The sequence below is a fragment of the Mytilus edulis genome, chromosome 1 (assembly GCF_963676685.1).
Source record: "Mytilus edulis chromosome 1, xbMytEdul2.2, whole genome shotgun sequence".
NCBI lineage: Eukaryota > Metazoa > Mollusca > Bivalvia > Mytilida > Mytilidae > Mytilus > Mytilus edulis.
The window spans coordinates 8,720,968-8,746,916 of record NC_092344.1 but is presented as its reverse complement, the minus strand read 5'-3'; the positions used below and the strand labels follow the sequence as shown (position 1 = coordinate 8,746,916).

Sequence of the window (25,949 nt, the reverse complement as noted above, 5' to 3'; positions counted from 1 at the left end):
CTTGGCTCAACCTGGTATGGATACTTTATCGCTAATTCTCTTGGAGTTTCTTGGCTCAACCTGGCATGGATACTTTATCGCTAATTCTCTTGGAGTTTCTTGGCTCAACCTGGTATGGATACTTTATCGCTAATTCTCTTGGAGTTTCTTGGCTCAACCTGGTATGGATACTTTATCGCTAATTCTCTTGGAGTTTCTTGGCTCAACCTGGTATGGATACTTTATCCCTAATTCTCTTGGAGTTTCTTGGCTCAACCTGGTATGGATACTTTATCGCTAACTCTCTTGGAGTTTCTTGGCTCAACCTGGTATGGATACTTTATCGCTAACTCTCTTGGAGTTTCTTGGCTCAACCTGGTATGGATACTTTATCCCTAATTCTCTTGGAGTTTCTTGGCTCAACCTGGTATGGATACTTTATCTCTAATTCTCTTGGAGTTTCTTGGCTCAACCTGGTATGGATACTTTATCCCTAATTCTCTTGGAGTTTCTTGGCTCAACCTGGTATGGATACTTTATCACTAATTCTCTGGGAGTTTCTTGGCTCAACCTGGTATGGATACTTTATCCCTAATTCTCTGGGAGTTTCTTGGCTCAACCTGGTATGGATACTTTATGGCTAACTCTCTGGGAGTTTCTTGGCTCAACCTGGTATGGATACTTTATGGCTAACTCTCTTGGAGTTTCTTGGCTCAACCTGGTATGGATACTTTATGGCTAACTCTCTTGGAGTTTCTTGGCTCAACCTGGTATGGATACTTTATCGCTAACTCTCTTGGAGTTTCTTGGCTCAACCTGGTATGGATACTTTATCGCTAATTCTCTTGGAGTTTCTTGGCTCAACCTGGTATGGATACTTTATCGCTAATTCTCTTGGAGTTTCTTGGCTCAACCTGGTATGGATACTTTATCGCTAATTCTCTTGGAGTTTCTTGGCTCAACCTGGTATGGATACTTTATCGCTAATTCTCTTGGAGTTTCTTGGCTCAACCTGGTATGGATACTTTATGGCTAACTCTCTTGGAGTTTCTTGGCTCACCTGGTATGGATACTTTATCGCTAATTCTCTTGGAGTTTCTTGGCTCAACCTGGTATGGATACTTTATCGCTAATTCTCTTGGAGTTTCTTGGCTCAACCTGGTATGGATACTTTATCCCTAATTCTCTTGGAGTTTCTTGGCTCAACCTGGTATGGATACTTTATCGCTAATTCTCTTGGAGTTTCTTGGCTCAACCTGGTATGGATACTTTATCACTAATTCTCTTGGAGTTTCTTGGCTCAACCTGGTATGGATACTTTATCACTAATTCTCTTGGAGTTTCTTGGCTCAACCTGGCATGGATACTTTATCGCTAATTCTCTTGGAGTTTCTTGGCTCAACCTGGCATGGATACTTTATCGCTAATTCTCTTGGAGTTTCTTGGCTCAACCTGGCATGGATACTTTATCGCTAATTCTCTTGGAGTTTCTTGGCTCAACCTGGGATGGATACTTTATCGCTAATTCTCTTGGAGTTTCTTGGCTCAACCTGGTATGGATACTTTATCCCTAATTCTCTTGGAGTTTCTTGGCTCAACCTGGTATGGATACTTTATCGCTAACTCTCTTGGAGTTTCTTGGCTCAACCTGGTATGGATACTTTATCCCTAACTCTCTTGGAGTTTCTTGGCTCAACCTGGTATGGATACTTTATCCCTAATTCTCTTGCAGTTTCTTGGCTCAACCTGGTATGGATACTTTATCCCTAATTCTCTTGCAGTTTCTTGGCTCAACCTGGTATGGATACTTTATCGCTAATTCTCTTGGAATTTCTTGGCTCAACCTGGTATGGATACTTTATCGCTAATTCTCTTGGAGTTTCTTGGCTCAACCTGGCATGGATACTTTATCGCTAATTCTCTTGGAGTTTCTTGGCTCAACCTGGTATGGATACTTTATCGCTAATTCTCTTGGAGTTTCTTGGCTCAACCTGGTATGGATACTTTATCGCTAATTCTCTTGGAGTTTCTTGGCTCAACCTGGTATGGATACTTTATCGCTAATTCTCTTGGAGTTTCTTGGCTCAACCTGGTATGGATACTTTATCGCTAACTCTCTTGGAGTTTCTTGGCTCAACCTGGTATGGATACTTTATCGCTAACTCTCTTGGAGTTTCTTGGCTCAACCTGGTATGGATACTTTATCCCTAATTCTCTTGGAGTTTCTTGGCTCAACCTGGTATGGATACTTTATCTCTAATTCTCTTGGAGTTTCTTGGCTCAACCTGGTATGGATACTTTATCCCTAATTCTCTTGGAGTTTCTTGGCTCAACCTGGTATGGATACTTTATCACTAATTCTCTGGGAGTTTCTTGGCTCAACCTGGTATGGATACTTTATCCCTAATTCTCTGGGAGTTTCTTGGCTCAACCTGGTATGGATACTTTATCCCTAATTCTCTTGGAGTTTCTTGGCTCAACCTGGTATGGATACTTTATCGCTAATTCTCTTGGAGTTTCTTGGCTCAACCTGGTATGGATACTTTATCGCTAACTCTCTTGGAGTTTCTTGGCTCAACCTGGTATGGATACTTTATCGCTAACTCTCTTGCAGTTTCTTGGCTCAACCTGGTATGGATACTTTATGGCTAACTCTCTTGCAGTTTCTTGGCTCAACCTGGTATGGATACTTTATCGCTAATTCTCTTGGAGTTTCTTGGCTCAACCTGGTATGGATACTTTATCGCTAATTCTCTTGGAGTTTCTTGGCTCAACCTGGTATGGATACTTTATCGCTAACTCTCTTGGAGTTTCTTGGCTCAACCTGGTATGGATACTTTATCACTAATTCTCTGGGAGTTTCTTGGCTCAACCTGGTATGGATACTTTATCTCTAATTCTCTTGGAGTTTCTTGGCTCAACCTGGTATGGATACTTTATCACTAATTCTCTGGGAGTTTCTTGGCTCAACCTGGTATGGATACTTTATCGCTAATTCTCTTGGAGTTTCTTGGCTCAACCTGGTATGGATACTTTATGGCTAACTCTCTTGGAGTTTCTTGGCTCAACCTGGTATGGATACTTTATCGCTAACTCTCTGGGAGTTTCTTGGCTCAACCTGGTATGGATACTTTATCGCTAATTCTCTTGGAGTTTCTTGGCTCAACCTGGTATGGATACTTTATCTCTAATTCTCTTGGAGTTTCTTGGCTCAACCTGGTATGGATACTTTATCGCTAATTCTCTTGGAGTTTCTTGGCTCAACCTGGTATGGACACTTTATCGCTAACTCTCTTGGAGTTTCTTGGCTCAACCTGGTATGGACACTTTATCGCTAACTCTCTGGGAGTTTCTTGGCTCAACCTGGTATGGACACTTTATCGCTAACTCTCTGGGAGTTTCTTGGCTCAACCTGGTATGTTTCTTGGCTCAACCTGGTATGGATACTTTATCGCTAACTCTCTTGGAGTTTCTTGGCTCAACCTGGTATGGATACTTTATCGCTAATTCTCTTGGAGTTTCTTGGCTCAACCTGGTATGGATACTTTATCTCTAATTCTCTTGGAGTTTCTTGGCTCAACCTGGTATGGATACTTTATCGCTAATTCTCTTGGAGTTTCTTGGCTCAACCTGGTATGGACACTTTATCGCTAACTCTCTTGGAGTTTCTTGGCTCAACCTGGTATGGACACTTTATCGCTAACTCTCTGGGAGTTTCTTGGCTCAACCTGGTATGGACACTTTATCGCTAACTCTCTGGGAGTTTCTTGGCTCAACCTGGTATGGATACTTTATCGCTAACTCTCTGGGAGTTTCTTGGCTCAACCTGGTATGGATACTTTATCACTAATTCTCTTGGAGTTTCTTGGCTCAACCTGGTATGGATACTTTATCCCTAATTCTCTTGGAGTTTCTTGGCTCAACCTGGTATGGATACTTTATCGCTAACTCTCTTGGAGTTTCTTGGCTCAACCTGGTATGGATACTTTATGGCTAACTCTCTTGGAGTTTCTTGGCTCAACCTGGTATGGATACTTTATCGCTAATTCTCTTGGAGTTTCTTGGCTCAACCTGGTATGGATACTTTATCTCTAATTCTCTTGGAGTTTCTTGGCTCAACCTGGTATGGATACTTTATCGCTAATTCTCTTGGAGTTTCTTGGCTCAACCTGGTATGGACACTTTATCGCTAACTCTCTTGGAGTTTCTTGGCTCAACCTGGTATGGACACTTTATCGCTAACTCTCTGGGAGTTTCTTGGCTCAACCTGGTATGGATACTTTATCGCTAACTCTCTGGGAGTTTCTTGGCTCAACCTGGTATGGATACTTTATCGCTAACTCTCTGGGAGTTTCTTGGCTCAACCTGGTATGGATACTTTATCACTAATTCTCTTGGAGTTTCTTGGCTCAACCTGGTATGGATACTTTATCCCTAATTCTCTTGGAGTTTCTTGGCTCAACCTGGTATGGATACTTTATCGCTAACTCTCTTGGAGTTTCTTGGCTCAACCTGGTATGGATACTTTATGGCTAACTCTCTTGCAGTTTCTTGGCTCAACCTGGTATGGATACTTTATCGCTAATTCTCTTGGAGTTTCTTGGCTCAACCTGGTATGGATACTTTATCACTAATTCTCTTGGAGTTTCTTGGCTCAACCTGGTATGGATACTTTATCGCTAATTCTCCTGGAGTTTCTTGGCTCAACCTGGTATGGATACTTTATCCCTAATTCTCTTGGAGTTTCTTGGCTCAACCTGGTATGGATACTTTATCGCTAATTCTCTTGGAGTTTCTTGGCTCAACCTGGTATGGATACTTTATTGCTAACTCTCTTGGAGTTTCTTGGCTCAACCTGGTATGGACACTTTATCACTAACTCTCTTGGAGTTTCTTGGCTCAACCTGGTATGGATACTTTATTGCTAACTCTCTTGGAGTTTCTTGGCTCAACCTGGTATGGATACTTTATCGCTAATTCTCTTGGAGTTTCTTGGCTCAACCTGGTATGGATACTTTATCGCTAATTCTCTTGGAGTTTCTTGGCTCAACCTGGTATGGATACTTTATCGCTAATTCTCTTGGAGTTTCTTGGCTCAACCTGGTATGGATACTTTATGGCTAACTCTCTTGGAGTTTCTTGGCTCAACCTGGTATGGATACTTTATCGCTAATTCTCTTGGAGTTTCTTGGCTCAACCTGGTATGGATACTTTATCGCTAATTCTCTTGGAGTTTCTTGGCTCAACCTGGTATGGATACTTTATCCCTAATTCTCTTGGAGTTTCTTGGCTCAACCTGGTATGGATACTTTATCGCTAATTCTCTTGGAGTTTCTTGGCTCAACCTGGTATGGATACTTTATCACTAATTCTCTTGGAGTTTCTTGGCTCAACCTGGTATGGATACTTTATCGCTAATTCTCTTGGAGTTTCTTGGCTCAACCTGGTATGGATACTTTATCGCTAATTCTCTTGGAGTTTCTTGGCTCAACCTGGCATGGATACTTTATCGCTAATTCTCTTGGAGTTTCTTGGCTCAACCTGGCATGGATACTTTATCGCTAATTCTCTTGGAGTTTCTTGGCTCAACCTGGTATGGATACTTTATCGCTAATTCTCTTGGAGTTTCTTGGCTCAACCTGGTATGGATACTTTATCCCTAATTCTCTTGGAGTTTCTTGGCTCAACCTGGTATGGATACTTTATCGCTAACTCTCTTGGAGTTTCTTGGCTCAACCTGGTATGGATACTTTATCGCTAACTCTCTTGGAGTTTCTTGGCTCAACCTGGTATGGATACTTTATCCCTAACTCTCTTGGAGTTTCTTGGCTCAACCTGGTATGGATACTTTATCCCTAATTCTCTTGCAGTTTCTTGGCTCAACCTGGTATGGATACTTTATCCCTAATTCTCTTGCAGTTTCTTGGCTCAACCTGGTATGGATACTTTATCGCTAATTCTCTTGGAATTTCTTGGCTCAACCTGGTATGGATACTTTATCGCTAATTCTCTTGGAGTTTCTTGGCTCAACCTGGCATGGATACTTTATCGCTAATTCTCTTGGAGTTTCTTGGCTCAACCTGGTATGGATACTTTATCGCTAATTCTCTTGGAGTTTCTTGGCTCAACCTGGTATGGATACTTTATCGCTAATTCTCTTGGAGTTTCTTGGCTCAACCTGGTATGGATACTTTATCCCTAATTCTCTTGGAGTTTCTTGGCTCAACCTGGTATGGATACTTTATCGCTAACTCTCTTGGAGTTTCTTGGCTCAACCTGGTATGGATACTTTATCCCTAACTCTCTTGGAGTTTCTTGGCTCAACCTGGTATGGATACTTTATCCCTAATTCTCTTGGAGTTTCTTGGCTCAACCTGGTATGGATACTTTATCCCTAATTCTCTTGGAGTTTCTTGGCTCAACCTGGTATGGATACTTTATCACTAATTCTCTGGGAGTTTCTTGGCTCAACCTGGTATGGATACTTTATCCCTAATTCTCTGGGAGTTTCTTGGCTCAACCTGGTATGGATACTTTATGGCTAACTCTCTGGGAGTTTCTTGGCTCAACCTGGTATGGATACTTTATGGCTAACTCTCTTGGAGTTTCTTGGCTCAACCTGGTATGGATACTTTATGGCTAACTCTCTTGGAGTTTCTTGGCTCAACCTGGTATGGATACTTTATCGCTAACTCTCTTGGAGTTTCTTGGCTCAACCTGGTATGGATACTTTATCGCTAATTCTCTTGGAGTTTCTTGGCTCAACCTGGTATGGATACTTTATCGCTAATTCTCTTGGAGTTTCTTGGCTCAACCTGGTATGGATACTTTATCGCTAATTCTCTTGGAGTTTCTTGGCTCAACCTGGTATGGATACTTTATCGCTAATTCTCTTGGAGTTTCTTGGCTCAACCTGGTATGGATACTTTATCGCTAACTCTCTTGGAGTTTCTTGGCTCACCTGGTATGGATACTTTATCGCTAATTCTCTTGGAGTTTCTTGGCTCAACCTGGTATGGATACTTTATCGCTAATTCTCTTGGAGTTTCTTGGCTCAACCTGGTATGGATACTTTATCCCTAATTCTCTTGGAGTTTCTTGGCTCAACCTGGTATGGATACTTTATCGCTAATTCTCTTGGAGTTTCTTGGCTCAACCTGGTATGGATACTTTATCACTAATTCTCTTGGAGTTTCTTGGCTCAACCTGGTATGGATACTTTATCGCTAATTCTCTTGGAGTTTCTTGGCTCAACCTGGTATGGATACTTTATCGCTAATTCTCTTGGAGTTTCTTGGCTCAACCTGGCATGGATACTTTATCGCTAATTCTCTTGGAGTTTCTTGGCTCAACCTGGCATGGATACTTTATCGCTAATTCTCTTGGAGTTTCTTGGCTCAACCTGGTATGGATACTTTATCGCTAATTCTCTTGGAGTTTCTTGGCTCAACCTGGTATGGATACTTTATCCCTAATTCTCTTGGAGTTTCTTGGCTCAACCTGGTATGGATACTTTATCGCTAACTCTCTTGGAGTTTCTTGGCTCAACCTGGTATGGATACTTTATCCCTAACTCTCTTGGAGTTTCTTGGCTCAACCTGGTATGGATACTTTATCCCTAATTCTCTTGCAGTTTCTTGGCTCAACCTGGTATGGATACTTTATCCCTAATTCTCTTGCAGTTTCTTGGCTCAACCTGGTATGGATACTTTATCGCTAATTCTCTTGGAATTTCTTGGCTCAACCTGGTATGGATACTTTATCGCTAATTCTCTTGGAGTTTCTTGGCTCAACCTGGCATGGATACTTTATCGCTAATTCTCTTGGAGTTTCTTGGCTCAACCTGGTATGGATACTTTATCGCTAATTCTCTTGGAGTTTCTTGGCTCAACCTGGTATGGATACTTTATCGCTAATTCTCTTGGAGTTTCTTGGCTCAACCTGGTATGGATACTTTATCCCTAATTCTCTTGGAGTTTCTTGGCTCAACCTGGTATGGATACTTTATCGCTAACTCTCTTGGAGTTTCTTGGCTCAACCTGGTATGGATACTTTATCGCTAACTCTCTTGGAGTTTCTTGGCTCAACCTGGTATGGATACTTTATCCCTAATTCTCTTGGAGTTTCTTGGCTCAACCTGGTATGGATACTTTATCTCTAATTCTCTTGGAGTTTCTTGGCTCAACCTGGTATGGATACTTTATCCCTAATTCTCTTGGAGTTTCTTGGCTCAACCTGGTATGGATACTTTATCACTAATTCTCTGGGAGTTTCTTGGCTCAACCTGGTATGGATACTTTATCCCTAATTCTCTGGGAGTTTCTTGGCTCAACCTGGTATGGATACTTTATCCCTAATTCTCTTGGAGTTTCTTGGCTCAACCTGGTATGGATACTTTATCGCTAATTCTCTTGGAGTTTCTTGGCTCAACCTGGTATGGATACTTTATCGCTAACTCTCTTGGAGTTTCTTGGCTCAACCTGGTATGGATACTTTATCGCTAACTCTCTTGCAGTTTCTTGGCTCAACCTGGTATGGATACTTTATGGCTAACTCTCTTGCAGTTTCTTGGCTCAACCTGGTATGGATACTTTATCGCTAATTCTCTTGGAGTTTCTTGGCTCAACCTGGTATGGATACTTTATCGCTAATTCTCTTGGAGTTTCTTGGCTCAACCTGGTATGGATACTTTATCGCTAACTCTCTTGGAGTTTCTTGGCTCAACCTGGTATGGATACTTTATCACTAATTCTCTGGGAGTTTCTTGGCTCAACCTGGTATGGATACTTTATCTCTAATTCTCTTGGAGTTTCTTGGCTCAACCTGGTATGGATACTTTATCACTAATTCTCTGGGAGTTTCTTGGCTCAACCTGGTATGGATACTTTATCACTAATTCTCTTGGAGTTTCTTGGCTCAACCTGGTATGGATACTTTATGGCTAACTCTCTTGGAGTTTCTTGGCTCAACCTGGTATGGATACTTTATCGCTAACTCTCTGGGAGTTTCTTGGCTCAACCTGGTATGGATACTTTATCGCTAATTCTCTTGGAGTTTCTTGGCTCAACCTGGTATGGATACTTTATCTCTAATTCTCTTGGAGTTTCTTGGCTCAACCTGGTATGGATACTTTATCGCTAATTCTCTTGGAGTTTCTTGGCTCAACCTGGTATGGACACTTTATCGCTAACTCTCTTGGAGTTTCTTGGCTCAACCTGGTATGGACACTTTATCGCTAACTCTCTGGGAGTTTCTTGGCTCAACCTGGTATGGACACTTTATCGCTAACTCTCTGGGAGTTTCTTGGCTCAACCTGGTATGTTTCTTGGCTCAACCTGGTATGGATACTTTATCGCTAACTCTCTTGGAGTTTCTTGGCTCAACCTGGTATGGATACTTTATCGCTAATTCTCTTGGAGTTTCTTGGCTCAACCTGGTATGGATACTTTATCTCTAATTCTCTTGGAGTTTCTTGGCTCAACCTGGTATGGATACTTTATCGCTAATTCTCTTGGAGTTTCTTGGCTCAACCTGGTATGGACACTTTATCGCTAACTCTCTTGGAGTTTCTTGGCTCAACCTGGTATGGACACTTTATCGCTAACTCTCTGGGAGTTTCTTGGCTCAACCTGGTATGGACACTTTATCGCTAACTCTCTGGGAGTTTCTTGGCTCAACCTGGTATGGATACTTTATCGCTAACTCTCTGGGAGTTTCTTGGCTCAACCTGGTATGGATACTTTATCACTAATTCTCTTGGAGTTTCTTGGCTCAACCTGGTATGGATACTTTATCCCTAATTCTCTTGGAGTTTCTTGGCTCAACCTGGTATGGATACTTTATCGCTAACTCTCTTGGAGTTTCTTGGCTCAACCTGGTATGGATACTTTATGGCTAACTCTCTTGGAGTTTCTTGGCTCAACCTGGTATGGATACTTTATCGCTAATTCTCTTGGAGTTTCTTGGCTCAACCTGGTATGGATACTTTATCTCTAATTCTCTTGGAGTTTCTTGGCTCAACCTGGTATGGATACTTTATCGCTAATTCTCTTGGAGTTTCTTGGCTCAACCTGGTATGGACACTTTATCGCTAACTCTCTTGGAGTTTCTTGGCTCAACCTGGTATGGACACTTTATCGCTAACTCTCTGGGAGTTTCTTGGCTCAACCTGGTATGGATACTTTATCGCTAACTCTCTGGGAGTTTCTTGGCTCAACCTGGTATGGATACTTTATCGCTAACTCTCTGGGAGTTTCTTGGCTCAACCTGGTATGGATACTTTATCACTAATTCTCTTGGAGTTTCTTGGCTCAACCTGGTATGGATACTTTATCCCTAATTCTCTTGGAGTTTCTTGGCTCAACCTGGTATGGATACTTTATCGCTAACTCTCTTGGAGTTTCTTGGCTCAACCTGGTATGGATACTTTATGGCTAACTCTCTTGCAGTTTCTTGGCTCAACCTGGTATGGATACTTTATCGCTAATTCTCTTGGAGTTTCTTGGCTCAACCTGGTATGGATACTTTATCACTAATTCTCTTGGAGTTTCTTGGCTCAACCTGGTATGGATACTTTATCGCTAATTCTCCTGGAGTTTCTTGGCTCAACCTGGTATGGATACTTTATCCCTAATTCTCTTGGAGTTTCTTGGCTCAACCTGGTATGGATACTTTATCGCTAATTCTCTTGGAGTTTCTTGGCTCAACCTGGTATGGATACTTTATTGCTAACTCTCTTGGAGTTTCTTGGCTCAACCTGGTATGGACACTTTATCACTAACTCTCTTGGAGTTTCTTGGCTCAACCTGGTATGGATACTTTATTGCTAACTCTCTTGGAGTTTCTTGGCTCAACCTGGTATGGATACTTTATCGCTAACTCTCTGGGAGTTTCTTGGCTCAACCTGGTATGGATACTTTATCCCTAATTCTCTTGGAGTTTCTTGGCTCAACCTGGTATGGATACTTTATCGCTAATTCTCTTGGAGTTTCTTGGCTCAACCTGGTATGGATACTTTATCACTAATTCTCTTGGAGTTTCTTGGCTCAACCTGGTATGGATACTTTATCGCTAACTCTCTGGGAGTTTCTTGGCTCAACCTGGTATGGATACTTTATCGCTAATTCTCTTGGAGTTTCTTGGCTCAACCTGGTATGGATACTTTATTGCTAACTCTCTTGGAGTTTCTTGGCTCAACCTGGTATGGATACTTTATCACTAACTCTCTTGGAGTTTCTTGGCTCAACCTGGTATGGATACTATATCCCTAATTCTCTTGGAGTTTCTTGGCTCAACCTGGTATGGATACTTTATTGCTAACTCTCTTGCAGTTTCTTGGCTCAACCTGGTATGGATACTTTATCGCTAATTCTCTTGGAGTTTCTTGGCTACAGTCTCATCAAAGGGTGACAGTCTCAAATTTTGAATGACCATTGATAATCTGTTTTTCAATATTTTCCTGAGCAAGTTCAATGATGTAAGGTTTTAATGCCACATTTTTTTAACTCAGCTTTGAGTTTGAAAACACATATTAATCTAAAGCGTAAAATGGAAAACTATCATAGAAACTTATCAATGCTAAATTAAGGAAAATAGCGATCAAGTATAATAAGTTGCATTATTTCATTGTTTTCATCTCTTATGTAACAAAAATGTTTTTTTTAACCCCCTCCACCCCATCCCCAAACCCCCTTTCTGCCATGTGAAGGTGGCATTAAGGTACTGACATGGAAAATTGATGTGTTTTTGGTGGTAGTAAGCATTGTGGATAAGGGACATAACTCAAGGACAAAGAAAGTGGTGTCACCCAAATTCTGAACACTTCTTTTTTTTTCAGTGGAATTACCAACCCAGTCACCAACTGAAGAAGAAGATGAGGAGATACACATAGCTGTATGGTTTATTGTGGCAATAGCTGGTGCTACCCTTCTACTTATGGTGGTATTTGGGATCTGTAACTGTATGAAACAGAAGCCAAATCAGTCAGAGGTAGATAATGATTTTTTTAAATAAATTACAGTCTCTCATCTTTAATCTCTTCTTTTAAAAGAAAAAAAAAGAAAGGTTATATTTTAATTCTTTTAGCATGTTGTAGGAAGGTGAAATATAAGCTGTACCTGAATAGACCTAAATGCTATTTTTGGAAACTTCAACACTAGACCAGAGTTTGTGACACTTGAGCTATTGTTGTTATACATAACTTTTCTTTTTGTGTGATTTTTTTAATATTTTCATCTGACATCAGAATGTCATCAGTGATGTCCAATATTGCAGACAAATAGCAATAAGGTGTATTCATCAGGAGCTGATCCAGCCATTTAAAAAAGGGGGTTCCCAACCCAGGATTAAGGTGGATTCCCAACCCAGGATAAAGGGGGGTTCCAACCACATGTCCCCATTCAAATGCATAGATCATCAAGGAAGGGGGTATCAAACCCCAACCTCCCCATTAGATCTGCCACTGTTCATGGTTATGATTTGTTAACTGTTTCTTTATTAATAAGACTTCAAGGGAAAGTAAGGATAACAGTAAGTGAAAGTTAAGCTAGTTTGTAAAAGGCAAAGTGTGTGTTGTTTTTTTTATGGCCCTGCAACGAAGTTGTCGGTGCCATATAGTTTTACCCTTGTCAGAAATTCTGTAATTCCGATATTCAGAAATTCCGTAATTCTGTCATTCTGTCATTCGGCAACAAACCATCATTTTGTAAACGCCTTCAGATATTGGGCTGATTTATGGTATGTGAGTTAACCATGATGAGTTACAGATCAAGTTTAAGTTTCGTTCCGCTCTACTAATTTTTTCCGAAATTACAGACTTTGGACTTAGAGAAATTGTTGAAAATCACAGTTATACAGACTTTTTCTAAATGCCTTCAGATATTGGGCTGATGTGAGGCTACCATCATGTCCACATGTATTATAGTAATTGCAGATTTTTCAACTTTTTGGGACGGGGCCATTCGTGTCGCTTTGACACATCTAGTTTAATATAAAAGTAGTCATGAAAGAGATATAAAGATTTAATGTTCTTTTACATGTAATGACTTAATTTTTATGGTCATTTTGCTGAGTAGGTCAAATGTCAAAGGAGTAGGTCTGGTAAGGGCCGGTTTTGGCCTCAAATTTCAAGTTCATCTGACGAAAGATGTTGGACACTTTTTAAACACTTAAATGTCTATTTCAATTGATTCAATTATTTTTTGTGAAAGATTTAAACTGATTCACTGTCACTTTTCAGATGGTTTTTGTCAAAAATGAAAGTGGCCGCATCCGTGTTCATCCTCGACCTTTATATATGTTATGTATTATCATTAAACACAACTTAAACACAACTTACATTTCAATATAAAGAATGAACACGAATGCGGCCACTTTCATTTATGACGGAAACCGTCTAAAATTTATCTAAAATGCTGAAATTTTGAAGATTTCAGTAATTTAGCATGATTTACTGATGCAAGTACCCAATATATATGTGTAACGTAATGACAAAAACAGCCCATATTTATGCAGCAGAGGCATTATACTTTCCAAAAAATAACTAAGAGTTTACATTTAAACAATTTTGTAAAACTGCTTTATTTTGGGGCCAAAAAGGGGTCTTACTGAACCTACTCCTTTACTGTCTTAGATAGAGTAAAACTTTGGGAAATATTTTGTTTCCTGACATTATCAGATCTAAACTCCCCTCAACCCTTATACTGTGAATTCATTAATATTTGTTGGATACCAAATTTTCGTGGATTTTGTGGGTACAGGAGAACCACGAATTTAAATGTTCAATGAATTGCAATTTGTCTAAAATAATGTATGCAGACTTTGCCAAAACCACGAAATTAGTTATCCACGAAGATGCATGTTTCCTCATTCCATGAAAATAAATGAATCCACACAGTGTCATCAATTACCCTCATGTTTTATAAGCTTTTACCAGACTCACTGCAAAAAAACCCAGTACTTGACACAAACAGACTTTTTTCTTCTACTACAAATCCATGAAGATTCAAACTCAGCTCATTGTTTTATTGAGGTATTCCCGAGTTATGTCCCTTTGATCATTGTAAGTTGTTTGGCTGCTGATATGATGGTAAAAGATAATCTGTTTCTTTGACTTTAAGTTCAATGCTTTTCTTTACATATGGTTGTCATATTTTCAAAACAATGTATCTGGACCAGAAAATTGCAAGATTGAACTCACTGCTATTAACAATGGGTAGTTCTTCAAAAGTATTGATTTGGATTTGGGCCGACAGGGTTAAGAATAACATTTTTATAACTGAATTTTTTTTTTTTTTTTAAAACAAGCAACCTGAAAATGTCTGCTGGCTATGGTCTTTGATTTGTTTGATTAATTTGATATTCTTAAATATTTTTTACAGAAATATAAACAGTTTCCTAATGGACAACAAACAGGACAAGGACAACAGACAGGTCACGGAAACCAGAATAGAATGGTTGCAAGTCAACAATATTATCAACCCAAAAAAGTCATTTATGTTGAAAAACGAGCAGTCAAACCACAGCCTTATGAACAATGGGTTGCTGAAAACCAACAGAAGATGCATTATGAAAATCCAGGCTATGAACATGCAGAAAAGGGGGAATATAGGATTGAGACATCATTTTTGTAAACAAAACAGTCAAGGCAACACATTTTGATTTGCTCATGGAAAAAGATGTCTTTAAGATCGGCAACATAGTTTTCAAACTTTGAAAAACGTTTTTACAAAGTCGCATTCTTATAACAGTATAATATTTGGATACAAATCAGTCCATTTATAATTGCTATCAAGGTTCATAGATTTTAAGTTGTTAACATAAATAATTTGTATGTCAGGGTATCCACCAATTTTAAATGGTTACTTTTAAAAAAGATAATTTTTAGACAAATTTGTATTCATTGAAAAACTTTTCAAAAGTATTCTAAACAAGAAAGTGTTTTTCTTAAGTAAGAATGTATTAAAACTGCTTTTTAGACTTAATAGATTTTAGATTATTTTTTACATTACTTTATATCAACATACTTTGAAATTAGACTTTTATGTTATTTGGACAATGGGGTGGAGATTATTGTTTATATTTTCATGTTTTACCAAATATGCTGGCGTATCTGGAATTTTTCATTTTTATCTCCAAGAGATTTGTATTCATATCCTTATATTTTTATATTTTCCATATTTTTTAACAATGTGTTTTTTTTATAATTTTATATGATTGATTGAAGTCGTAAATATTATTATGAATATGTTATGCTTAATCTTTTTTTATAATGATATACACGTAGTACCAAATATTGGGTAGATCTCTTTTAAAGTAAATATGTAATATTTGGCTCTTTTGGCATTCACTACTGAAAGGTAGAGCATTTATGAATAGATTTTTAAAATATTTCATGCAGATTTGTATTTAAAATAAAAAAGAATCTTAATGTTCTGCAATCTGTTCAGAGGTGCATAAACTGATATTCTACTTCCATACAAATGAAACCCTGCCATTCATGAAAATTAACTCAGAAGATTTGATTCAAATTATTGCTTATAAATACATGATATATCAATACGATAGTGTATTTGGAAGACCTCTCGAGGATTAATATAATTCTTAATTTTTGATCAAGATTTCATTGGAAAAATATTATATTTATCCAGATTAACTAAGAATTTGGTACTACAATATATATTATAAAATGTTTATTGCTCATGGTATATGATATTGCATAGTTATCCAAACACTTTTTTGCTCTGACAGGATAGAGTCTTCTCTTTTTCAGATTTTTTTCTTTAAGGAATAAGTATAAAGCCAATTTTTAATGCCAACTACATTCTTTAAAAAAAACTGTGTATTTCAAACAAGTTATACATTTTATTGTATTGCAAAAAATGAAGATTTTATGTTAAATTAAATTAAAACTACTCACTTTAATGAGGGCTATTATAATAAAGTGAATGGAGAACAGCAAAAAAAAAGTGGAGTAATATTGCCCAAAAAATGGAGAACAGCAATAAAAGTGGAGTAATATTGCCCAAAAAATGGAGAACAGCAATAAAAGTGGAGTAATATTGCCCAAACAAATATTTTGGTTGGTTGTTGAATTTGAATGTTCCTTTTAGAAACAAAACAGTTATTTCCTTTTTGAATATGAGTTATGCATGTTTAAACATTAGAAAGATTATACTGTCAATATTTTTAAAGCTGGTCTAGCCTTAGTGAGGTGTAAAATATTGACAAATATAATGCCTACTGATTTTTAAATTAGCAGAGAGCACAATATGAATGATTTTTTTTTATCTGTAGTATTTGATAAAACAAGTATTTTCTTTCACAACTTTTCTTTATAATATCTAATATGTCAGAGTATTACTGATGTATTTTTAAAGTAAGAGATTTTTTTCTCTGATTATTTTAATTTTATGCCACAGTGACGATTTTCAACAATGCTTTATTGCATATCAAACAAGTATATATTTAAATTGAAGTATTATATCTCCTGTTTTTGTAAATGAAGATCTTACAACTGGATTATTTTTTGTCGCATATTAAATACTTGTCCTACTAAAAAATAAAGCATATCAATTAAAAGCATGTTGGTGAAAGCCTTATAGTGTCCACTCTTAGGAATATCAAATACCCAACCATCGAATACAGTGACAAAAAAAAATGGAGAGGGATATATCTTACTTCTTATATAGAGATATATATTGCCATTAAAAAAGTTAAATTCAATTTTTATTATGAATTTTTAAAATCTAAAGAATTTCTTATTTTTGTAATGAAGAGTTGTCCAGGGTTGAACAAGACAACCAATTATACTTAAAAAGAAGTAAGTTTAACATAAAGACATATTCTTTAAGAAGAAAATTATTTATTGTGCTGTTATAGTCATCAAAGATGGCCACCATTACTGGAAAGAAATTATTAAGAAAGATCCAGTTCATAAATAAACTAAGATTGTCAAAGACATATATGAAGAATTCAGAGATATAACACTTGAAAAAAGTTGGGATAACAACTTAGACAGAGTATTCCATGCAAACAGAATAATGACATATTTTAATAAATTTATAAAAGAGCAGTAAATAGTTGATATATGTAGCATAGCTAGTAATACACACAGTAAACACACCAATAGTTATTTGAATACCAATGAAACATCTCTTCATTCTCTTCGCAGCAGTATAATTCGAATAAGGCAAACAATGAAATTTATTAAAATACAGCTTTATGCAGAAGTAAAGTGTCATGTGCCATTAATTTCTTGTTTCTAATTGAAGTTTATATTTTGTATAAATAAAGCTTTTATCATACACTGTGTTATTTTAATGCCAAATCTCCAATGTTATCTTGTCTGTGTTCATTTGTCCTATATTAGGTTAAAGTTTATGGTTAAGGAAGTAAATACTCACATGTGGTCACATGGAGGTTAAACTTAGCACATATGTTCATTATGATGGGAGGTTTTTAAATTACATGAAGAATTTAACTTTAGTCCAAGATTTCCAAGGTTAATTGAACATGGAATTGTGATAGTGTATAATTTGTACACACTTGGGTTATAGTTTTGGTTAAAGGTATTTCACCATCCAGTTAAGATCACATCAGCTTAACAATTTTGATTTTTATTTGATCAAGGTTGAAAGGTGCAAGTGTGAGCAGGGTTTGATTGTTAATTTTTAAAAGATTTCAAAAATATAAAACAACACGTTTAATAATTTATTGCGTCCGAAGCGCTTTTCTGGATTTACCTTCATCAGGAACGCTCAAAGCCAAAACATTTGAAATCCGAAGATGTATAAGTACCGAAAATCGTTGAAGAGCTATATGTTAAAAATACCTAAAATAAATAGCCAAATTCATCTAAAGCCAACTTTGCCTGAGGGAGTTGAAACCTTAGTTTCATAATAATTTCAAAATTTATAAACGGACAATTTTAGTAAAGTTTGTTTAATCATGTCAGTACCGAAGCACCGACTACTGAGCTGATGATACCCTCGGGGACTGATAGTCCACCAGCAGAGGTATCGACTCAGTGATGTAAAAATATAAAACAACACGTTTAATAATTTATTGCGTCCGAAGCGCTTTTCTGGATTTACCTTCATCAGGAACGCTCAAAGCCAAAACATTTGAAATCCGAAGATGTATAAGTACCGAAAATCGTTGAAGAGCTATATGTTAAAAATACCTAAAATAAATAGCCAAATTCATCTAAAGCCAACTTTGCCTGAGGGAGTTGAAACCTTAGTTTCATAATAATTTCAAAATTTATAAACGGACAATTTTAGTAAAGTTTGTTTAATCATGTCAGTACCGAAGCACCGACTACTGAGCTGATGATACCCTCAAATCTGTGTACAAAACTCATACCCCATTTACAAATATAGGTTATTTCTTAAATGTAACATTTAACAAACCTTATTGTCCAAAATTCAAACACTTCATCTCAGTTGACCAGATTTTGTTCATTTGATCTCCAGTTGAATGTTCATGCAATATTTGGTCACAGAACATCAAGCAAACAAGAACCAAACAAAGATAGGCAGGTACCAACGATGCCATGACAAGCTTAAAAAAGAGGGACGAAAGATACCAAAGGGACACTCAAACTCATAAATCTAAAACAAACTGACAAAGCCATGGCTAAAAATGAAAAAGACAAAAAAACAACAGCACACACGACACAACATAGAAAACTAAAGAATAAACAACACGAACCCCACCAAAAACTAGGGGTAATCTCAGGTGCTCCGGAAGGGTAAGCAGATCCTGCTCCACATGCGGCACCCGTCGTGTTGCTTATGTGAACATTCATGAAAGGGAAAGGGATTGTAGTTACGAAGTAAGGAACATATCTGATATCATTTGTGAAACGGTTAATCCATAACGGTCAACCAACTCATGATGGCGTCCGTAAAATTTACGAAGGGATGATTTCAACTTCACCATTTGGAACTCTTGGTTTAATAGCTTCCTTGTGAGCAGCAACCCTCTATCAAGAAAATCATGATAGGAAATGCAAGCACGGGAATATCGTATCAATTGGGAGATATATACCCCGTATGCAGGTGTTGCCTGGAATGTTGCTACTTAGAAATGGAAAGTTCACAATTGGAAAGCTGAAATCATCTCTTTTGTCGTAAAGTTGTGTTTTCAACCGACCCTCATTGTCAATTTCTAGATGTAAGTCAAGATATGAGGCCGACTTAACTGTATCTGTAGTATCCTTTATCTCTAGCTCGATTGGATAGATGCGTTCCACATAGTCACCAAATTTTGAATTATTTAGTGAAAGAACATCATCTATATAGCGAAAAGTAGAGTTTAAGAGGTGAAAGATACCAAAGGCACATGCAAAGTCACACGTCGAAAATTGATCTGACAACACCATAGAATTTAAAAACCAAAGACAAACAACAGTATACCAAACACACATCATATAAAAAGAAGTAACGATTGAACAACACGAACCCCACCAAACACTGGGGATGATATCAAGTGCTCCAGAACATATGATCACATATGGCACCCGTCGTGTTCCTCATGCATTCAGTAATAAACTAATTCGGTAGGTCACATTCGATGAAAAGAGGACAGGATCTGGGATTATAACAATTGGAACATAACCGTCGTCATCTGTGAATCAGTTTACTATACATATCAGTATACTGAAAAATACTATTTTTCAATAAATGGAAATGGATTTTAAACTACACATTTCTTGAAAACAAAGAAATATTTATGCCAACGTTAAAATGTTAATAATGTTATACAAATAGACAGGAAATACGAAAACAGATTTGAAAAACATCAATAAATATAATTTAATCTGCAGCGCTAACCGAGTTCCTAGTACAGAAGCGGAGTAAGGAATGAATTGCCGATATAATTTGAGTATCTCCAAAATAAATCAATGACAAAGTGCATGCTAATGTAAGGGAACCGTCATATTTGATTTAATACTTGTGCACTATATCATCAGTTAAGATTCTTTGAAAGTTTCATTAAATTGGCATAAGGGTTGATGTAGAGAAGCCTATATAAATGTGTACTATAGTGTGCAGTTGACGAAGTCGATTTCATCCCAAATACCCAGACGAAGAAATGAAATACGAGCTGCAAAAGGACAAAATGCTAGTCGGACAGTGTACCAAAATTATTTCATGCGGCCCATTAGCAGTTGAGTTGATATGCAGAAGTGGGACAGAAGAAAGAACGAACGGACACTCTTTCTATCAATATGTACGGTTAAAAAAGCGGGGTTATGTCTATGATTGCATTCACTGTTCTTTTGCTTTGCGTCTTGTTCAATAGATGTAAAGATTTCGTTTCATGAATTAATTATACACATCAAATTTCTTTTGAAATATGACTTTATTTATTATCTCTGCGTAAGTACTGTCACATCATTTTAGTTCAATTTGAAATTCATTTTGTTTTACCGATTTCATAAATACAGAAAGTGGTTGAGGGGCGAAAGATACCACAGGAACAGTCAAATTCATAGATCGAATATATACTGACAACGCCATGTTCGTTTTCTGACCAGTTAACATGTCAGTACACAACATATGTTTATCAATTTATGATATAACATGTTGTTCTCATTGTCAGCAGACGTCAAGAATAGAGAAAAACAAACCAACAACGCTTTTAAGCTACACGAGTCGACGGGTGGATCAGGATCTGCTACCCTTCCAGAGCACCTGAGATCACCCCTAGTTTTTGGTGGGGTTCGTGTTGTGTCATGTGTTCTTTTGTTTGTCCGTTTGTCTTCTTTCATTTTTAGCACGCCGTTGTCAGTTTATTTTCGATTTATGAGTTTAACTGTCTCTCTGGTATCTTTCGTCCCTCTTTTAGCCTCTTTATATTGCATATAATATGATTAATACTAGGTGAAAGAAAACAACTACGTTTTACTATTATTAGCACTTCTACGATCAGAACCGATATCATTACTCTTCAGCCATCAGAACTTTGGACCTCTCGAGTATATAATACGTCAAAACTCTGGTCTAAGATAAGTTGGTTGCAAAGTTTAATATTTTCCAACTGTAGAACAGTAGAGTTAATGTTAAGTGCTTCAGTAAAAAGTTCCTTTGCTTCTTCTAAAAGATCTACTGGCAAGCACGCATACCCTGTCATGGAAAGGCTGTCATATCTATAATCTGGTGGTACGCTGTGAACTAGGTTTCGCATCTCATATACCTTTTGTATTGCTTCTTCTTTTCTTTTAAGCTTAAAAAGAGACCGTACTAAGAAGTAATAGGCAAACACAACAGCAGGGACAGTAATTTGTTCATGTGAAGCAATGTGTCGTTGGATGCTTGTATCTATCACATCAATGTCAGTTATATCATAACTAAGCAACAACCAGTCCTCATTACGCTGTGTTAATTCAACGGCATGGGTTGCTTGTTCTAAAGATTCGTCAAATCTCTCTTGGGTGTACAGGAAGTGTGCATACTCAGCATTATGCGTAACATTGTTTATAAGACCCGCTGCAGTTTTGAAAAATAATTCGGCACTCTGCAAATCTGTTTTCTTGCGTTCCTCCCAAAACGACAGCTTTGACCATCTCAAAAATACACAGCCAGTGTTATGAAATAATGTTGCAATTTCTGCATTATCCATTTCATATGAGGCTAAAATTTGTTTAATTTCGTGTATTTCCTTCAATTCGATTAAAACAGCAATTGCTTCACATGCGTTGGAAAAATCTTTTGTTTCAATACAGTCAAAGCAGTATTTTAAGAGGTGTTTGACTGCAAATGATTCGTTGGTTTCCTTCACACATTTCAATGTGGCAATCTTTTTGAGTAAAGTAACTACTTTATTTCTCTGGTTTGGATTTGATACTAATGGCAACCCAGCATTGTAAAAATGATACACGAAAAAATCTGTTAACTTTTTATCAGTCGCTGTGTCATAACCATGTCCCAGCATTGCGTTTAGGTCTTCAAATTCATAGCCTTCGAGTGGACTCAATGAAAAGAAAAATCGAGGATTTTCCATAAGTTTTGATGAAGAAAATATGGAGGATATCGGATCGTGTTGGATTTTGGTGATCTTTTCGAGAGTTTTTTTGTAGAGATAGACTATCTAAATGCTGGATCATATTATGTTTGGGCACAAAATAGTTGTTGACAGTTTTTATCTCGATAGCTAAACGTACTTCATTCAGATATGTTAAAAAACAGGTTGCCAGGGTCTGTTGAGACCAAACCTTCCGACTCAATGGTCCTCTTTCTAGCATCCACCACAAAACCGATTTTAAGTGATACGATGACAAGCCATCATCCACATCTATTTCTTTCAGTAGTGTTTTTGTAACTAATAAACACTGCTTTTCCTTCTGTGATAAGATTTCAGCCAGCCTTCGTTCTGATAAATTGAAGGACAATCTCCATTCTAAATCAGGGTTGTCACCTTTGATGTTTCCTTTCGCTACCACATGAATGTCCAGCTCTGAAATCTCCTTTACAAGTTTTTGCTCTGGCCAGTCATTGGGTCGTATCCTCCCTTTCCATTCCGCGGCGTTTTTCGGCCATTGTGATAATTTTAGTGCAAATACAAGATCCACTGATGAAATGTTGTCTGCGTCTGGTTGAACTATGTTGCGGTTTGGGATCTGTTGCGATGGCCCCGATATTTCCACCGCCATTTGCTCGTGGTTGATATGCTTTTGAAACTCGAGTAAAAACTTGTTGCTTGAAACAAATGTTTCCCTAGAAGTCTCATCAATCTTCAAAATGGCGTTTGGAAAAATATGTTTGCTATTTTGATTCACCAGTAACTTTACATACATTGGATCCCTAGTTTCCCTAATAATAGCTACGGCTTCGGGTGGAGCTGATTTATCTTGGGGCCATGTTACATAAACATGTTGCGGTACAAATATAAAATCAAAGTCAGTATTATACTGAAATGCTTGGTCTTGAATTTTTGTTAAAAACAACTGATCAGCAACACTTCCAGCTCTGATAAAATCAATATCAGTAATCCATGGCAGAATTTCACGAATTCTTGATTTTGTAGTTTCAAAATTCAATGAATTTACCTTTGGTACCATTCCTTCTGTGAATAGTGATAGTTCCAATAAACAATCAAGCATCTTTAGTTTAAAAATGTCCTCTGGTGTTGTTGTCATGACGGATTTAGTTGTTTTACTGTCAATTTTCTCGGTATAATTGATCTAAAAACAATATTGAATAGATTAAAGTATGGTAATTAATCTTCTTTGTATCAAACTTAACCCCGACCTAAAAGTACCGATGCAAGAATTGACAAGCCATGCATCTTAAACACGGCCAACTTTCAAACCTAGATATATTATACACATCTAGATATATCCAACAGTTAAAATGACATTGTGTTGTTTATATAATTTGCATCTCTGGAACTTCATAGCGGATATAGGCTGATATTCCCGGGTCAGTGTTTTATATCTTCCGACCCGTTAAGATAACCAATTAAGTTTTATTTTTAAATATGTCAATGGTTGACATTGAGAATAAAAGTAAACTAAAAGTTTCAGCCTAATAATTAAGTCAACCGAATCTATTTGAAGCTTGATTGACTGAGACAGTACTGTGATTTGCTTTTTTCTCGGTAGACATTACCATTAGTGTCGAAGCATACATAAAGTCGTTTAATACGAAGGAAAAAGAAACGCATCACTAGAAAAAAAAACTCAATTTAACCACTGTAACATCATAGAAAAGAATAAAATGGGAAAAATTATATTAGTAAGGAATTAAATGCCAAATCGTACGAAATGACGAAACAGAAAACAACGAACAAGGAGAAATTTCGAACAATATTTGTGATTCTACATTTTGATATGCGTAAAGAAAGTAACAAAAATACCGAACTACGAGGAAAATTCAAAACGGAAGTCCATAATCAATTGACAAAATCAAAAGCCCAAGCAAATCAAACGAATGGATAACTGCGATATTTCTGATTTGGTGCCGGCATTTTCTTATTTAGAAAATGCTGGGTTAAACCTGGTTATAGCTAGCTAAATATCTCACTTGTATGACAGTCGCATAAAATTCTATTGTATTGACAACGATAGGTAAACGATGGTAGGGAGCAAGTGGACACACATTAGCAATGAACGCAGAACTTGCCTTGGTCACATGAAAATGTAAAATCATACCACAGAGCAGTTATACCAGATATTGAATTTAGAAAAATGACAGTAAAAAAATATAGGAAAAAGTTTTGAAAATTAGGACATAAGAAAAGGAGAAATGGGTTGAAGAACTTGAATAACATTTTCACAACGTGTTGTTTTACCAGGAAAACAATGACACATTTGAATTGCATTTCGATAAGTTTAAGGAATGGTAAAGCAACAATGAAAAAACAACATTGAGAATTGAAAATTATTATGAAGATGCAGTCTAAAGTTGAAGAACAAAATATGCACCAAATATAGGTGGTTGGTAGGCAATATTATTATACCTCCATGGTAAAATGGTTTTGTCTATGAAAAGAAACATGTGCTAAAAGAATGGAAAAAAGACATATGATTAACTAACAGTTCATTAGAAAAAGAAAAAAAAATCAACAAACCGAATTTTTATCACCATAAAACAATTATAGCGTTCCGTTCGTGAATTTAAAAGAGAGTTTGCATCAGGTCCAGTTGGTTTCATCAGAGAATTCTTGAACTTTTAAAATTTTATATATCACCAACCATTTAATTGCAGATGACGCTTCGGGATGACATTCACAGAAAACTTTAAAACAAAATCTTTAGGACGATCTAAACACTATGCCGAAATAGAGGAGTCAATGGAGAATGAAATTATGCCAGTCTCGAAAGTTCATTATTCAATTATGCAAGTAGCATTTGACAGACTCATTATATCAAAAGCATGGAACGAACGATTAAAGTTCAACTTTAAGAACTGACCAAGTGCTTTAGCATTAATGGTGATATATCAATTCTAGAAACTTAAGCTGTAGAAAGCTGAATTTAACTGTTAAACTTTGGAGAGAAAAGATTGCCTTTATTATATGTCTGTTTTGTTCACGCATCGTTGTAAATATACGGAATTTGATACGACTGTCATAGAAGTAAGAGGTTTAGCGCAATAAAACCAGGTTCAATTCACCTTTTTCTACATTTGAAAATGCCTGTACCAAGTCAGGAATATGACAGTTGTTGTCCATTTGTTTGATGAATTTTGTCATTTGATTTTGCCATTTGATTAGGGACTTCACGATTGAATTTTCAGTATTTTTGAGATTTTACTTTTTCAGACAGTTAGGAAAATATGAAATTAAGAAAAGAGAGTAACAACTAGTATTTCCTACCTTACACTGTCAGATGATTGAAATGTATATATTGAAAAGGAAGTTTAAATGGAAATTGGTCCCAAAACAATTCTAAATATACACCGATATCTTATCAAGTGTTACACATATTGAACTGTATGATTGCATTTATGTTTTAATGAAAACATCGTTGGTTTTTTTTTTTGTGACTCTTTTTAAGGCTTTTATTTTTTATGTTATCCATTTACCAAGGTCGTTTTAACACGAGTCTACAAGGTAATGACAATAAAATATAAGTACCAATCTAAGCGACCAAGTATAAATTAGCGAGTTTGGAGATTTAATCTTAATTAGACAAGTTGCATAAATACGAAAAGAGCTCAAAACCAGTACACACGTTCATGGAGTAAATACTAAGTATGTACATGAGATGTCTTGGTGTTAGATTATAAAAATATTGGACTTTTTGATAGACAAAATATTTGTTGAGTTTGGTGGATTGATATTTCAACAGACATGCAGTCGATATTCCAATGAGTACTTATTGTGCACCCCGTTAGCCTACTTGTTTGTATCCAGATGCAGCAAATAATAAAGGGCATCTCACAAAGTTCTATAGTTTAAGTTTTATGTATAAAGATGATGTCTCGACACTCAAAACCCTACCAAAACTAAAAGGTCTGCAA

At 36.8% G+C, this 25,949-nt stretch overlaps 2 protein-coding genes across 2 annotated transcripts in view; one reads left to right on the top strand and one right to left on the bottom strand.

Annotated features, from left to right (window-relative positions):
• LOC139523270 (uncharacterized) overlaps positions 1-17,282 on the top strand; it is a 73,652-nt gene extending 56,370 nt beyond the window's left edge. Inside the window, exons 28-29 of the mRNA XM_071317134.1 lie at positions 11,816-11,967; positions 14,358-17,282. Coding sequence (XP_071173235.1) covers positions 11,816-11,967; positions 14,358-14,609 — 404 coding nt within the window. The 3' untranslated portion in view covers positions 14,610-17,282. The remainder of the gene's footprint in view (positions 1-11,815; positions 11,968-14,357) is intronic.
• Positions 17,283-20,327: 3,045 nt separating this feature from the next.
• LOC139523261 (uncharacterized) lies at positions 20,328-25,325 on the bottom strand. Its single transcript, XM_071317123.1, has 2 exons — positions 25,303-25,325; positions 20,328-23,167 (listed from the first exon to the last, which is right to left on the bottom strand). Exon 2 carries the CDS (start codon positions 21,985-21,987, stop codon positions 20,935-20,937), a length of 1,053 nt encoding a protein of 350 aa, XP_071173224.1. The 5' UTR covers positions 21,988-23,167; positions 25,303-25,325; the 3' UTR covers positions 20,328-20,934.
• Between the last annotated feature and the right edge of the window lie 624 nt (positions 25,326-25,949).

Excerpts from the sequence above, each read along its gene's own strand:
- LOC139523261 (XM_071317123.1), bottom strand. The coding sequence starts at position 21,987 with ATGGAAAATCCTCGATTTTTCTTTTCATTGAGTCCACTCGAAGGCTAT.